The sequence below is a fragment of the Lingula anatina genome, chromosome 1 (assembly GCF_051362555.1).
Source record: "Lingula anatina isolate TDL-2025a chromosome 1, LinAna3.0, whole genome shotgun sequence".
Lineage (NCBI taxonomy): Eukaryota > Metazoa > Brachiopoda > Lingulata > Lingulida > Lingulidae > Lingula > Lingula anatina.
In genome coordinates this window covers 70866061-70882545 of record NC_141767.1, presented here as the reverse complement: position 1 = coordinate 70882545, position 16485 = coordinate 70866061, and the positions used below count along the sequence as shown (strand labels likewise).

At 38.0% G+C, this 16485-nt stretch overlaps 1 protein-coding gene across 7 annotated transcripts in view; it reads right to left on the bottom strand.

Moving 5' to 3' along the window:
- Positions 1–16464, bottom strand: part of LOC106173864 (uncharacterized) — a 48050-nt gene extending 31586 nt beyond the window's left edge. For 4 of the 7 annotated variants that reach the window (XM_087000672.1, XM_087000676.1, XM_087000673.1 and 1 more), the window contains exons 1-7: positions 16186–16464; positions 11289–11481; positions 7572–7705; positions 4637–4955; positions 4258–4415; positions 681–807; positions 336–482 (exon numbers count right to left, since the gene is read on the bottom strand). In XM_087000672.1, coding sequence (XP_086856798.1) covers positions 336–482; positions 681–807; positions 4258–4415; positions 4637–4955; positions 7572–7705; positions 11289–11481; positions 16186–16290 — 1183 coding nt within the window. In that variant the 5' untranslated portion in view covers positions 16291–16464. The remainder of the gene's footprint in view (positions 1–335; positions 483–680; positions 808–4257; positions 4416–4636; positions 4956–7571; positions 7706–11288; positions 11482–16185) is intronic. The other 3 variants (XM_087000679.1, XM_087000677.1, XM_013555153.2) reach the window with 2 other exon arrangements.
- Positions 16465–16485: the final 21 nt, after the last annotated feature.

The window sequence follows — 16485 nt, the reverse complement described above, 5'->3', positions numbered from 1 at the left end:
ATAACACTAATCAAACAGATCAATTTTTAGGAAGCCTTTAACTAACATTAGCCTTCTATATGACAGGTTTCATAGGCATTCATGTTGTAGTTCTATGGATTTGTCTTCAGTTCTACACGTAGCCTGGAGCCACAGCAGGTCAAATCTGCCTGAGCTTTACACATCTAGCTATCATACATAGTTAACGCAGAAAATAAACAAATTGACTATAGACTAACGGCAATACAGTTTTTATCAGACCTATAAGACTCTTCCTGCATATGTGGCCAGCTTGGAATGAAGAAAGATCAAATAGAACTTAACATCTAGATAATGACTTTTTTCCAACCATTTACCTGCATTAAGAGGGACCAGGTAAGGCAACCTCTCTTGTCTCATCTGCTCAGCATAAAACTCATCCTCCTGTCTCTTCCCCTTCCTTTGTCTCTTCACGATATGCTTGTAACCATCTGGCTTCTTCTTCAAGTGGTAGGTGATGGCACCTTTGGTGATAAAAAACCCAACATTCAAAAATTTACTTTCCAATGAAATTCTAAAAATAGAAGCACCTTGGATTTGTTCAAAATCTACTCAAATATTTAATTTTTCTGTTAAACCAATGAAGTATAAGAACTAAGCCAGATAATGACATAATAATTCTGGTGCATAAATATGAGTTGAACTCCAGGATAAGAACTGACCTCTGGATGGAGGATGCTGCATAAGGATAGCTAGTGGACACTCATCATCGTCCAGAATCTCTTCACGCATGCCTTCACGATCCAACGAGCCGTGATATTCCTGGCTGTCCGGCGGAGGGCCGTAGACCTGAAACATAGAGACAGACAGGTCAGACTCTCCAGCCAGATTAGGTGCCATGATAACAACATCTAACAATATAAATACTGGTAGTGAATTACTGTGTGACTTATGTAGCAATCATAGACTAGCATGCCTACAGAAGCTGCTGATTGATAATTTATTACCCCCTAGCAGCTACAAAAGGCATGACAGACATCTAAGCCACTTAAGTTTATAGCAATTTCATGAGAATCCCCTTGGAGATAGATCGATCCAAAGTTGGTACGAAAGGGTCTAGGAATGGTCCCATAATGCTACTAGCAAGCAATGCTAATCAAAAGAGAAAGCCTCTAAGGAAGCTCCTCACAAAAATGGGTTGATACCTACACTTGGGCAGCAAATAAACAACATTCTCAGAAAATCTGGATATGAATTACTAAATAATCACATCTAGTGTGGGTGGGGCAATCTAGCTTGTGCCACAGTATGCACATGCATCTGTAGAAATAAGGTATTTATCTGCCAGCATGCCAGGTAGTGATTTTTTTACAGTTTTTTAAAGTGTTGGTATCACGATGGTATGAAAACATGCCTGATATCAGCACAGAAAAAAACACGACACTACTTTCAAAAAGGAACAAATCCAAGTGCCATGATGTGTCTTCTTGCTCCTAAATAAACACATCAAAGCACAGAGGTATTCAGGTATCTAAAGATGTAAATTGAAAAAAAATTCTTTAAACGGATCTCATTTCTCTCAATTTTGGAGCTACCAAGGTATGACCATTACTTGAATGCAGAACCACTGATGCCTGATCACGATGTAACTCTATAATTTCCTATTTAGCACTGCCGACAAAATGGCTTAATTTTTTTAATTCCAACTCAAAAGACCTCTTCCAAGATGCTTTGTAAGCCAATGTCTAGCCCATTTATTGTATTTACTTTTCAGGAAATTAAAGAAACAAATTCAATAGCGGCAGCTGAAACTCAGGCAGGCATTAAATAAACAGGCAACAGTTTTATGTGGGGCTACAGTAGTTTTACCAGCTCTATAGGCTGAGTATATTGATCACCCTCCCATTGCTAAAGGGGGTATACACACTTTAGTTTAGGTTACATCTACTGCAGTTCTAGTACACTGCCTCTCACTGCTAACCAATAACTGAGTCATGACTGAGAACAAATTTAATGTGGAGAAAAACAATTTGTCCTATATGTAATAACAACAGACACTAAATAATTTCCCCTTTTTAAATAGTGAAAATTTTGGTTACTTTAAACTTGCCCTAAAAAGTAACAGGTATACATTGAATCTTAGCCATGTTTCTAGTCAATTTAGGTGAGTCTGTCTGAGCAAGAGCCATTTCAGTGGGATGTCTGACGACCAATATCTAATCTTGAAAGTCAGGCTAATCCCTCAGTTAACCCACTGATTGCCATTGTAAATGAGGCAATTCCTACACAATTCTATCATTAATTCGCTTGCTGAGATGGGTCAACTGAGATAGGTCACCCAATGTTGGACTATAAACAAGACTAGTGTTTGCCCTCCCTATGTAAAGTTATGACCTTATTCAAAACTTCGAATACATATGTTCTTAATTTAGATCTCAAAGACATGAAAGCATCCAGCCCAGCCAGCCATGAATCATAATGTTATCAAAATCCAATGATATTAATGTACAACCCTGTTAGTGTGTAGGGTCATCCCAGGCTGCAGTCAGACCTCGTTTCCTACTCGTGTCTCTCTGGCCTGTGAATTCACTTGGTCTACTGAAGTCTATTCACAAGCCTCATAGGTACCTTATACCTACCAACATAAGCTATCCAAACATACCAGCTATCCCACTGCTATGGTCAGTCTTACATTACCTACAGGTGGAAGGGGGGTGTATATTCACTTGGACAGATAAATCTTATGTTCTCTGCTATGTTTATTTTCATGTAATTTTGTTTTTGTTTCAGGAATAAAACCCCATCTTCCTATCTGATATCCACAGTTTCCAACTTTTCCCATCAGTTCCAGTATTCAGAGCACAGACAATCCATCACCTGACAGAGGGCTTATTAACACAGGCAACTAGAGACTAGGTGGCAAAGTTACAAACCCAAACTGCTATTTAAGATATATAGCATTATGGAAACTGCATAGAATCCAAGGAGAGCAAGTGAAGTGAAACATTCTGAGGTATAGGAGGGGCAGGTTCCATAGTAGACATAACATACATTACATGTACTTCAGGAGATATTTTCCTGTTCACTTAACCTCATCCTCTCAGTTCACCTCATCCTCGGCAGTATTTGTTGGCATAAATCACCTCAGTTTACATAATGTTTTGACCTCTGTGACTCACTGGAGGAGAAGCAGCATTGCTCTGAGCCAAAATTGGTTTTGCAGTTGTTCTCTGCCTGTACAGTTAAAAATCCATCTTAATCTAACAGATTTCAAAGTCACAAAAAGCACAAATGAAAGATAAAAATTTAACTAAGAGATTTTTACCTACATCTTACTTTTGGCACAAGTCTTTCAAATAATGTCCAGTGACCAGTATTTCCAATCCACTGAACATTCTTGAGTAACACCTTTACCTTGAGAAATCACCTATCATTTTTCACAAGTAAACATACACTGTTTACTGTAATACAATTTACTAAAAGAGCTCAAATGAACAAAAGGAAAAGGCTAAAACACCAATTTTTTTCTGCTTGATGTGTATTTCTCCTTGACAAAGCAGCAAGCTTACTGACATTTAGTTTGATTCCTTCCAGACTTCTAGACACTGTATACGCAGTAGGTGCTCACTTCAGTCCCATGAACTTGCATATATTTAATACCTTCATATGAAGTAAATACCAAACATAAACACTAAGTTTTACTTTAAGATATAATATGTTGTCATACAATCTTGAAATCTCTTTTTCAATTTTTTTCAATTTTATGGCTATTCCAGTTGAAGACCGATTACTTTCCTGCATGCAAGCAATCACTGAGCAACTAACCTTTTTTTCCTTTTTTAAAATAAACCTGCTGATAAAGTATCTAAATATTGACTGATATCAGAAATGGAAAATATATGCCACATCCTTTCTTTAAAATTAATGCCCCCATATTAATTCCTCCCAATATAAAATATCTCCATGTATTCACTATGGGACTCTGGTCTCCTCATTATCCTCTACCCACAGACGGCAGGTTGAACCTCCATGTCAACATTTATCATACTCAATCAAGGCATATTCCTTAGTTTACCACACAGGTTCATGTAAGGTTTACAGTCTGAGGTAGGTGAGAAGCAGGCAATTTATTCAAGTTTAGCTTATAACATAGTCATGTAAGCTGTTCTTCATAGCAAAACATTTAAACTCAAAAGCATTACTTCCTCATCCACTTCTATTTTTTTTTTCATTTCCTTTATCTACTTCATCATTTCAGATTTAGTTTTTGTCCACTAGGTGGACCACCTCGCCCCCTACCTTGACCAGACAATAGTCCTCTGGATTCTCTTTGTCCAGTCCGTACTTGTCCAGCGTCTCCTTGACCACATAGTACGCAGTGTCTGCGGTGGACAACAGCAGGGTCTTGTAGGGGACATCATGGACCAGGGACTCCCCGTAGATCTTCAGTGTACCTCCTTGAAGGGAATGATACAATGTTTCACTTTATTGCTGTTAGCTTTTATTCCATTTCTCAAAGATAAGTTAAGATGTTGTTTGCAGATGAAAGATTACCAAGAAGAAGAAAACCAATCATATATCAAACCATTTATTTGAAGTATTTTCTTAAATTCTTCAAGTTACCTTTATTCATCTGTGGATATTTTTTGCAAACATTTTAACCACAAACCAATCTCACCTTGGTCTGGTCCACCATCTGCACTGCGAATCTGCTGCAGTTTCTTCTCCAATTTTTGTTGTCGTCTGCGTCGCATGACTGCCTCTGGGTTGGAAATACTTCTAGTAAAACTGGTCTCTGGCAGTTCATTATACAGCTTTTCTGCCACACTGGATTCTTTATTGGGAGACTCATTTTCTTTGCCTTTTGCTCGGGCTTCTTTGTCTTTCTTCTTTTTGTCCTTCTTTTCTCGTTTTGATAGTTTACGAATGAAGCTAACTTCTTTTTCCTTCTCCTTTTCTTTCTCTTGTTGAATCTCTGGTGATGATGCTTGATGAATCTGTAACAAAACCATTCACAAATCATAGTTTTATTTCCTATTACTAGAAATATAGATTTAATGTTATATACTTAATGGCATTAATACACACACAATGCTGTTTTTCAACCAATATGTGATAAGCTAATTTTATTTTAAATCAATATCAGAGTCAATTGTCTTAGGGCACCTGTGTATTTGAGTTAAAGGGCAACTTTCAGCCCAGCAAGCTAACTGACTCCAGCTCTCCCCATTCATGGGTCAAGCAGAGGTCTGGTCCATATGAAATATGTAAGATGTAGTCAGGCAGAGGGAACCCAGCCCTCTTATCTGGCCAGCTGGGAACAATGCTTTTAATGTGCTTCAAGAATCAACTGGGCGGCTTTCCACATTAACTGAATCCATCAGCCAGGCCCAGGACATTCAAAGCATGCCCAGACTGAGGATGGCTGTAGGTTTACACCATGATATCCACACTCAGGGCCAGAGCAGATCACAGCAGGGGCCAAGAACATGTGTAGGCATAGTGTGCCAGAACAGCAGAGGCAGGTGTTAGCTGTGTTGTACAAACAACCTTCTGCAGTACTCCTCTCGATATCAACCATACTCTGGCTGGTCTCAGTCCTGGATGCCTTCCATCTGGTCAGCCAGCATTTCCTGTACTATTGACCACTGGGCTATGACTTAGAGTGGGGCCTTGGGGGGAAGGGGGGGTGGCTGAGAGCATTTTTCTCTTGTGAAACAAATCACAGATATTTCATATTGAGCAGGGTTTACACCCCTTGTTAACCAACATGAAACCGGATCCCTTCAATGCAGTGTACCGAACTTAAATTCATTAAATTTGTACCAATGTTAAGACAACATCCACGAGTGTTTTAGACCCTAGCTCAATATGGCCAGTGCAGGCACATCAACATACTTTTCGTATGCCTGTTCCACTTCACATCACAGTGGTAGATCAGTAGAAAACTATGGGAAATATGAAAGTATCACATTGCCATAAGCCAGCAGAGTCCACTGAGATAGGGCTCTCTGTTGGAGATAAGACAAGAAGACAGGTGCTCTGGAGCCCCTCCCTGTTGGACTAAGGACTCATTCCCCATGAAATTGCTGTTCTATATAGATTGATTCAAACTCTGCAGGGATTCTTGCTGAATGCAATCAGTTTAACAGATTAACATGCTTCATCTTGTTCCCAGTATACTGTATTTTACTCACTGCCAGGATTCGTGAATGCATTTAACCAGAGTCCTTTGGAGTTGGATTGATGGATATCCTTAGAATGCTAGCTTTATTGGGAGTGAGCCAGTGAACACTAGGCCAATACCAACACTGCTCTCCTCCTATCTGTTTGGAGCCTGCTGCCTTGCCGGGCAATCCATTCAAATAAGAGGCAGGAATGGGCTTTCCTTCCAGAGTAAACTGGTCTATTTGTCATAATATTTCCCCAATGGAGTATATATTTCACTATACAAACATTGCCCAACACTCCTATTGAAAATTAGTAGGAGAAATTTTTTTCTTTGCTACAGTTAAGTTTGCATCCATTTAATTTAATTGATCTTCCAAAAATTGAATGTTTTGGACAGTAGTAGTTTTTAGTTATATATTAGTTTCTAGCTTATTGATAAAAGGTAAAAAGATTTGTGATTTGTCTTTGTGGTGCCAAGTCTGGGCAAAATCTTGTTTGTAAACTATAAGCATATCACAAAGTATGAAACATATTTATGAATTCTTGTTCAGGGTGGAGTATCAGAATTCATGCTTACACAATAATATCATCAGTTATACTGCAGTTTACAAAGCTCTGGGTCGCTAACCTGCCATCTCATAATGTTCATAATAGCACTTTAGGTCCATTAACACTTTTTTTTGGTATACAATTTGCTGGCTGTCCCAGCCACCTCCCTCTGCAGTGTAAGAAGATGGCCAAGTTAGATAGAGGCTTTTAGACTCAGCTGGTTAGTGTGAGATGGAGATCAGGTACACAGCAAGGTGTGTTTATATTTAACATGATAGTCAGGTAAGAACTGCAGGCTACACTCTGATAGACAGGTCTCCCTGTGTGGAGTCCAGGTAGACACTTCACTAAAACCCTTGTTCTGCTGAACACTATCTGTGTATTTATGTAACTTACCAGGCAGGTGATCATGTATTACAGCAATACTTTACATTGACTGCACCAAAGAGATGAAAACAATAACATTTGTACAAGTGGTACACTAATCACTGTCATCAACAAGGACCATTAAGTCTTGCAGATAATAGGCTTTTTAGTCATAAGGCAATTTAATATGGAGTACACTCACAAACTGACCACAAAGAAAGATATAGAGAACTGTGTAGGAGGAATGGTCATTTAGAAGTGGACTGGGGTACTACGGTATCAATGACTATCCCAGAAACTGGATCAGATTGGCAATTAACACGACCTACAAATGGCTTTCATAATCAGCAAGATCAAGAGTTCCAAAAAAAAAAAAAAAACAGCCACCAAATCATCTATTGTAGACAGTTAAGAGCTGGGAAATTCCAAATGTAGTTCAAGCAGAAATCTCCTGATCAAACCCACCTTGGTAGATTATATAAGATTACCCAATATCCACATGATTCCCTTTTCTCCCGGAAGTTTACCTTCTTTCTCAAAATACTCACTGGTACTGTGGCTTCATTTTCACTCTTCAGCAGAAATCTTCCCTCTCTGTCATCTTTTCCCCAGTTCAGTTGTACCAACAATGGCTTCTCTTCATTGGCCAGTTTTCTTTCCTCTGAAAACATAGCACAGTTTGTGATAAAATACAGCACAGTTTGTGATAAAAAAGAGGTTCTTAACATAATCACAGAAAGATAACTGTGGTTCAAGTTGCTACACACACACACACACACACACACACACACACACACACACACACACACACTGGATGTATGAAAGTTTTATTGTCACAAAAATCAATCTTTACAAATAAAAACCTGCTGAATGTAAACTAGTCCTTCTAATGCACTATATATATATAAAGAAACACTTTGGCACTGTTCTACACGTTTGCATGAGAAAAAGAAAGAAGTAAGACTAGGTAGCCGTACACTATTCCAACCCAAATATCAAAACAAAGGGTCGTGGCAGACAGATCTCCGTGGCAACCATTATCAATCTGCAGCACAATAAATTGTGAACAATGTTTGCTTTATGCCACCAGACATAGAAAAAACTTCCTATTGTGTTTTGTATGCCACTCTGCATTCTTCTGGAAAATGTTTCACAAATTTGTTTTCGTAAACCAGACACATCTATGCATAGATCCAACACTATCCTATAAGCCACACCATATCTAGTGCTATATCCATCCCTTACCCTCAGTATGAGACTTTTCAGAAACCTTAAAAAACACCTTACACAATGACAAAATATCCAATTTCATATATTTCATTTTACAAAGTATCATAGAATTAGAAACCAAATGATCTTCTAAAATATTTGAGGGTGTAATTTATTTCTTTAATTTCTCAGTAAGGACCTACCATGTTGGAGAAATGTACAATTACACACTTACGCTCTACCAAGTTTCAATTACATTTTTACAGACTTCAAAGTGATTTTGTTTTCGTTTCAGTAAGATCTGTCCATCAGAAAAATCAATATATAATAATTAAACCCACAGGTTAACACCAAGCAGTAAGGCTCAGTAAAGCAGACAAGCATACTAATACTTCCAGCCTTGATCACATTACTGTTTAATATGAAAAATTTGCTCTTTTCCTTCCAGCTATTTCAGCTTGAGCAGCAACAATTCATTTGCCAGGTTTGTGGTAATCTAATGCTCCTTAATGATCCAATGTGATGACTGCCCAGTTAGTGTCTTGTCAGGTGCAAGTGTTAACACCTGTGTTACATAGACCTAAGCAATGGCAGGTCAAGAAGCACATGTTGACAGCTTTGTCTGGACAGCTCTGGGGACGGGATGATGGATGATGGATGAAAGGACGCTAACTTAGAAACCACATCACAGTAGACAGAATCCACTGGCAACAACACTTATACCAAGCTTTGTGTGATGTGCATGGTGTCTGGTTTATAATTCATGATCAAATTTTAATCCAGGAATTGAAGAGAGGGAGAATGGGATTGTTGAATAATATCTTCCAGTTAACAGAAGCTATATCATTAACTATCCTATTGACACGATTTAAATACAACTAAACATGAAACCTGCCAATTTCATTTACTACATAAAATTTTATGTCAATGTACAGTGTCATTAATCAGATTGGCAATGTTATATTCCTCAATTGAAAATAAAAACACTGTTAGTCAAACCAATGATAATAGAATTTACATGATTAGAAAATTCCTCCAGTCAATTACCTTGCATGCAATGTATCAAACATGTCCCAGTAAGTGTGATTAATGTGAAACTGATAAACTTTTACATTCATATTTGAAATAAACTACTCAAAGTTATCAGCAAAACCTTTCACAATTGCCACTCGTGACACAGTGTAAGGTGACAGGAATTGATTGTCTCTGACATCTAGTAAACGACCTGCTCTCCTCTCTGACCTCATCTGTATATAATACTGCACTCTCCGGTCTTTTTTTTTAAATAAACAAATTTCACACTTTTTGACAATTTGCACTTAAAGACAAAAAGAAAAGTAGCAAATAAGTTTAGCTGCAGTGATAGTGACTCTAAAATAGTTCTCCATTTTTACACCACATTTCTCAAGATGATTATTGTTCTTTATACCATTCAAGGCTAAACTAAGAACAAAGAAGAACAGCCACTGTTTGAAGTAAGATGGCATTTTTTCTAATCCAGGCACACGCTTGGGAAGTGATACTGTGGGAATTGTGGCTGACACAATGCATCAGTTATGCAAAATGATTCAACAGCTGAGTGTTTGAAAATAACGTCTGTCAAATTCCGTATCTTTTCAGGATCTGTCTAGTGCTGTCCTCCCTCCATTCACCGCTGCCCTCTAGTGTCTATTCATCTTCCCGTTTTGGGTCACTGCACCCTTGTGTCAGGACCCTAACCGCCACTCCGCCCCAGTTTTTCAAATCTTCAAACCCCCTACATGTTCATACTATTGGTATTATAATTTTGAACACCGCTGTCCTGAAGTGGGATGTGTATAATATATATCAGAAAACTACCTGAGAGGACGTAGCTGTCAGATTATCATATCAGTATCAAGGAATGTATTTGTGTCTGCTTGGGTCATATTTGAACTTCAGAACTCCAGGCCATGTTAAGCATCCAGGTCAACACAGCAGAATAAAGACTGGGCACACAACACCCCACTTGGTGTGGGACATTCTATCCTTTCTCCAACTGTGATTTCACATGATATACTACACTGCACTTCACTTTACACTGGAACTGAGGCTTTAGAGATGCAGTTCCATACATACGTACCATGTAGCATGGACTCTGAATTATTTAGTAGGCGGAAAATAAATTTCTTTTTTCCTGTGATGGATTTAATTTCCTTCTAATTCAAGCCAGGCTTGGTAAGCTGTAGGACTGTGGTTACAGTGATCCTAGGATACCAGATGCTTGCACTGGTAGATTTATATTCAAACAATTTTCTCAAAGCTTAGTTCTACCTGTTACTAGTCTGCTAGTCTAGGAAATAAAAACTAGATTTTCTTCAGTATTTTCTGAAAAGCTTGGTATCTTAACTAGAAATTGTTCTCCTGAGACCTGTTACTTTCCCTTGAGACATATCATGATTCTTCTGTCATCTGCAACAATTTCACTACTGTATAAAACCTTGGCTGGGGAATTGATTGTAGGAGGGATTTATTTCATCACGTTTTAATTAAATGATATGATCCATTGTGTTATAGATTGTTAACAGTTCCCCCAGAGACATTTAAGACTCATCAATTAATTGTATAAAAAATTATCACCTCACTCATCCTTTATGGAGGAGACAATACCAAGATAACCCAATCTGTGATTAATAGATTACATGTACGTGAATATGGCTTTTTCAATAGTCAATTTATTTCTACATGTTTTTTCTAGTTTTAAAACCTGGATCAGGAAGTGTGTGTCCTTGATAAAGTTACCTGATACATAGGAATACTTCAGCTATTATTCAGGAATACTTTTATGTCTGGTGTACTGGAGAATAGCATGTCTAGATCAGGTACACACAGTCAATATTGACTTTATGTGTCAAACTTCCATACTAACTTCTGACACACAATCTGATAGCCGTTAATGCAGATATAATAACTGCCTGTTGCAAATAATGTTACAAAAGAAAAGTGTTGTACACATCTTAAAATCAAACCACCTGCCTCCCACATTTATCGCCCAATCAAGACGTTGGTCAACTTACCTCCGTTCACGTGCACCTCATACAGCATGTACTTTGGCAGCGACAACATGCGCATGTCGGGGCGGAACTTCTCAATCAACGTGTCCAGCACATCCCTCGTGGTGGCACTGCTTGATACGCGAATGCATTTTGTGGCGACTTTGGCTCCATCATCTTGAAAGAAGAATCTCATAACTCCATGAAACTCCAATTGCTGAAAATAAAATTAAGTAATTTTTATTTATTTATGATTTCTGAAAATACTAATCTGGATATAGGATATGGTTATTATGGCATATATATTCACTTCAAAAGATATGCTTTCAATAATTACCATATCAGAAATCAAAGCACTCAATGGGTCGCTATTTTTGAAGGGTCAGCAAAGAAATTAACCCTTCTCCAGCAGACTTCAAAGGCAGAGAAATGACTGTACAATGCATGTAACAACAACTCATTAACACATGTAATATGATCTCCCACGACCACTTGGCAAGGCTGGGTTTATTCTACCCTCAGACTTGACACTAAAAATGAATACCCTGGTTAGTCTAGAAGAATAAGACTGCATTCCCATAGTTCTAAATTGATCCATCTAGATCGACCTTACTCCCTGGGGGGTTCATGCTAAATTGCTGTCAGCCGAACACGCACGGTAGTTAATTACCCCCTTACAGCTTTTAGTGGGCGGGGCAGACATTTAAACCAGCTAAGCTGACAGTAATCAAGTGAGACTCCCCACAGGGATAGATCGATCTAAAATCTGTGAGAATGGGGTCTAAGATGGTAGATCCCCTAGCACATAAATTTAATGGCACCATTGGTACATCTATTATAAATGAAATGTGATTAAGATTTTAAAATCAGACTTGTGAAAAACGACTTTCACTCAGACACATTTACTTAGGAGAAAGGATATATCGTAGATTTAGAGCCCCTTCTGACAGACCAAAGTGACCATTTATTAAGACCGGACAGTCCTGTCAGTCTATATCACCATCAAAGATAGCATCTGGGACCTTGGGTCTAGGATATATATACCATTTCACCCTCTCTGTGTGGCCAGGAAGGGTAAGGGGTCAGCCCCACTGGACATCAAGTGGACTGGTCAGTTATCAGCACCTCTTCAGTCCTCTTAGTTTAATATCATAGGGGCTCTGAGTCCAGGTGCTTGTAACAATTTATTGATACTGAACCAACTGAGATAAGAGCAAGTATGTATACAATACCGCCCACCAAGTTGACTGGTTGATGTAATTCTTAGTATTCTTTATTTATTTACACTACACTTTGCAATTAATGTCTGGAGCCATCTCTTCAACCACCCCTTGTTGATCTCTAACCTCAATTTTTTCTGGATTGTATTGAGAAACAGAGAGGATGCCTTGAAGGACTTAATACTTCAGCTAAAATGAACCAAAACAGGCAACAATTCATTGTTTCTACATTTCTTATTCCCTCTTTACTGGGTGACTTGAACTTCTATGAGATGGTCTGACTGAATAGCATCATGGCTGGTTAGTATATTTATACATTCCACACACACTGATGAGACTTTAAGGGTCATGACCTTTATTTCTGGGACACTATCTAAGACAGCTAACTTGGCACTAGTCCAGAATTCAAACTTAAAGAGGACTGTTTTGACTAGATCACTTCATACAGGTGAGCAGGACCTGAGTACATCATACCCGTCTGTCACACACAGCTGATCATGTGTTATTAGCAGAGAGACACTCCATGACACAACTCTATGCAGAGGAAATCTCGCCTCATCAGTCATTTGTAAGGTTCAAGATGGTGAACAAGTTAATGGTTGTTGAGTTTCATATGACAAACATTCAGAAGTAGTGGCTTCCAGTTAACAGACTTGTTTCCATGTGGAATGTTTAGTGTAGGAAAAAATCACTTGAGGACTAACAAGTGTATTGTGCTCAAGTTTCCTCACTTGCCAAAGTTAACACCAGAGCTAACACCAAAACCTAGAATCCATAGATCTATTTAAGCTGATAACCTCATATAAAGACAATTTTAACACTATCTTGAAGTCTATATATTGATCTCAATTTCTCAAAGGAAAAATGTGGGTGCCTTATAACATGTTGATAAATATTACAATAAGAAATTATCTCATAAAAAACAAGCATTAAAACATAATGATTGTTGCCCAAAGCTTTTTATCATGCAAATTTTAACTAGTAGGATCAGTTTCATGATCCATATAATTCTTGAAAGCAATTTTCCCTTAAACAAATAGCCAATTCATTCCCTAACCAATTCAATGAAGCCAGCTTCTACGTAAAACCATACTTCATTCTGAATTGATGAAAAGTATCAAATTTGTTAATCCAATTTACAGGCAACCAAACCACTAGCTAATAGGCCATATTTCACAGCTATGGGCCTGAGGAATTCCCCAATCTCTCCCCTTACACCCACTGGTAACATTTCATGCTACAAGCAATACGAGATTCCAACTAACTTCCACGAAAAAATTATTATTTAGGAAAGGAATCACTACTTAATAAACAACATATCAGATCACCTTGTTCTTGCTATCAAGCATTTAACAAAGCAAGTTGAAACTCACAAGACCTGTTCCCCCTCAGGCTACAAATTCCTCAACATTTAACACAAGGGTAGCATACATCCTCTGGTCCAGGGGTATTGTAATAAGGATGTTCAACTCCAAACCTTCTCTGGGCAAATGGACATGGGACCTGACAATGACTTTGTACCTGTTTCTTTACATAATTTTTAACTAAGTGATGTGGATCTTATCCACATACTATTCAGTCCTATAGGCTCAGGTTCAAACTAACCAGGATAAAGTTGCTCTGTATCAAAAATTGATAGAGAGTCTACGAAAACATTCAAGTATCACTGGAAAAAGGTCTACTTTATAAAAATTTTGAAATTGCTGGCTGTTTACTGGCTACATGACTTGTGAGACAGCTCCCCCATTATCATTTTTGACGTCTTTAATGATGTATAAAAATAAAAGCAAAACATGCTTTCATTTTACATGCTTTCATTGTAATGTAGAAGTACAAAAATTTACGAAAAGAAGGAATAAAATGGCTTTTCTCTGTATTAAAATGTGGCATTTCGAACTTGTTCTGAGCATCTCCAGTATTTCTGACTCACGCATACCATATATAATCTTTCCAAAAACAGCTGACACTGTCAATGAGCAGTATTCTAGACTATAGTGGTGCAATTTCAACCACAAACAATGAGGGATTGCCCTTATAGTACATACCACAGCCACTGATAGCTACTTTTAATTGGTATTTCTATAGATTTTTTTCCTGTGGTCCATACTGAATTAGACAGCATTAATCTATCACATTAAGCAGGCAGGAGAATACCACCAGTTCAGAGATGGATATAACTGTAGATTACAAGGAAAGGGAGAACTTCCTGGTATTTTGATTAAAGGTCATATCCACACCTTGTATGCATGAAGCAGTGACAGGGGTGTTAGTCATACTGCTGCCCATTAGCCTACATTGTTAAAAGATCAGACAGATCTGCTAGACATAGTCCATCTGTCCAGGCCTGGTTGATCAGGTTTGAAATACAAACTGAACACAAAATTCCTGTACAATGGCAAGATGCCAACAACAACTTCCAATTTCTACCATGTGTTTTCCCAGTCGGATAACAGCTAGGAGAAAAAGAGCAGCAAAGGTTTGCTGGTCATTAACAGCCTGCACCAAATACAAACTTCAACTGTTTCTGTTTAGTCACAGATAGTGCCGTAGACTATGAGTTTACGGAGAAAGACTACAGGTCTACATACCTCATGGTGGAGTGCAGGAACTAATTACTGTTATTACGTTCACAATGGAATTCAACAGCATCTGTTTCATTCCTCACCACTGTCCACATCTACCAGTAAAACAGTCCTAAAGATATTCTTTCTAAGCAGTTTTAATTTCATCATATTTCCAATTTTTTAATATTAAAAAAAAACTCTCCTTCAAACATTTAAAACCCATTCTGCTTTCCAGACGTTCTCATTATTAATGTTGACATATTCTAAAGATCAGGTTATCTATCCAGAGAGTTGACTTTGCTGTGACTATAAACAATTCAAATGTCACCTCTGAAGCATGTACCACATACAAGTAACTCCATGGTAGCTTCTGCAAATATTGCTACACCCTTTGACTCAACCTGGATGACATTTAAATACTACACTCTGTTGAAGTTAATACCTTCAACACAGATTAGTAATGTACTCATTTTGCAGGGAAAAAAACCTTGGTGTGAGAGTAAAAAAAGGGAGAAAAGCTTTGTCAACTAAGGTATTTTGACTACAAGATATCTGTAAAGACTCTAATAATAAGGCACTCTTTTCAACGGCGCTTTTCAACTGATCTTCAAGCAGTTTGTTCATTTCTCTGCATATAAATTAAAACTGTCCAAAGAAAGCACAGTTCGACACAATCAAACACTCCATTGTAAAAGAGAAAATCATACTACACTATTGTAATCAAATCAGTTTAATCTAACCTTGTTAAGGAAATTGGGACAAATTGAAATGTACACCTGTTGATACTATAAAAGTGTAATTTCACTTAATCCAATTATTGCTATTGAATTCATCATATTAAACATCATTTAGCTTGGTCATAGTAATTTGCTAATAAATCTATGAATCACGAGATACGAGGATAATTACTGACAGTTGAAGATGACTTAATGCTGGGGGCCATACATTCCAATTGTTTTGAATCACATTTGAGGGGGCGGCCATTTTGAAATATGGGCTGGACTGTGCCACATCGCGCCCCTCATTATACAGCATCTGCTGGGGAGGGGATTTTTACACCCATCTGCAAAACACACATAATATTTAAAATTAATTTATACAGCCGTGAATTGCTTTTGAAGGGCGAAATAAACGTACCTCGTTAGGCAAACTCAATTCGAACAGATCAAGCCTATTTGCATTCCATTCTTTAATCTGTTCGTGGAGACGCAGTCGCTCCTCTTCTTTTGCTCGCTTATCCATTTTTACAAGAAAATATTGTATCCTAAGTGCTTTTTGATCCTATCATATCACATACATCCGCTCGGCGTAACCGAAGAACCGGCTATTTCCTCTTCAAGTCAGGAAACACTTGTAGTAAATTCTGCGCAACGGCCATGAAAGGTTGATGCGAACGTAATGCGCATGCTCAGTTCAATTAAATAGGTCATAGGTCGC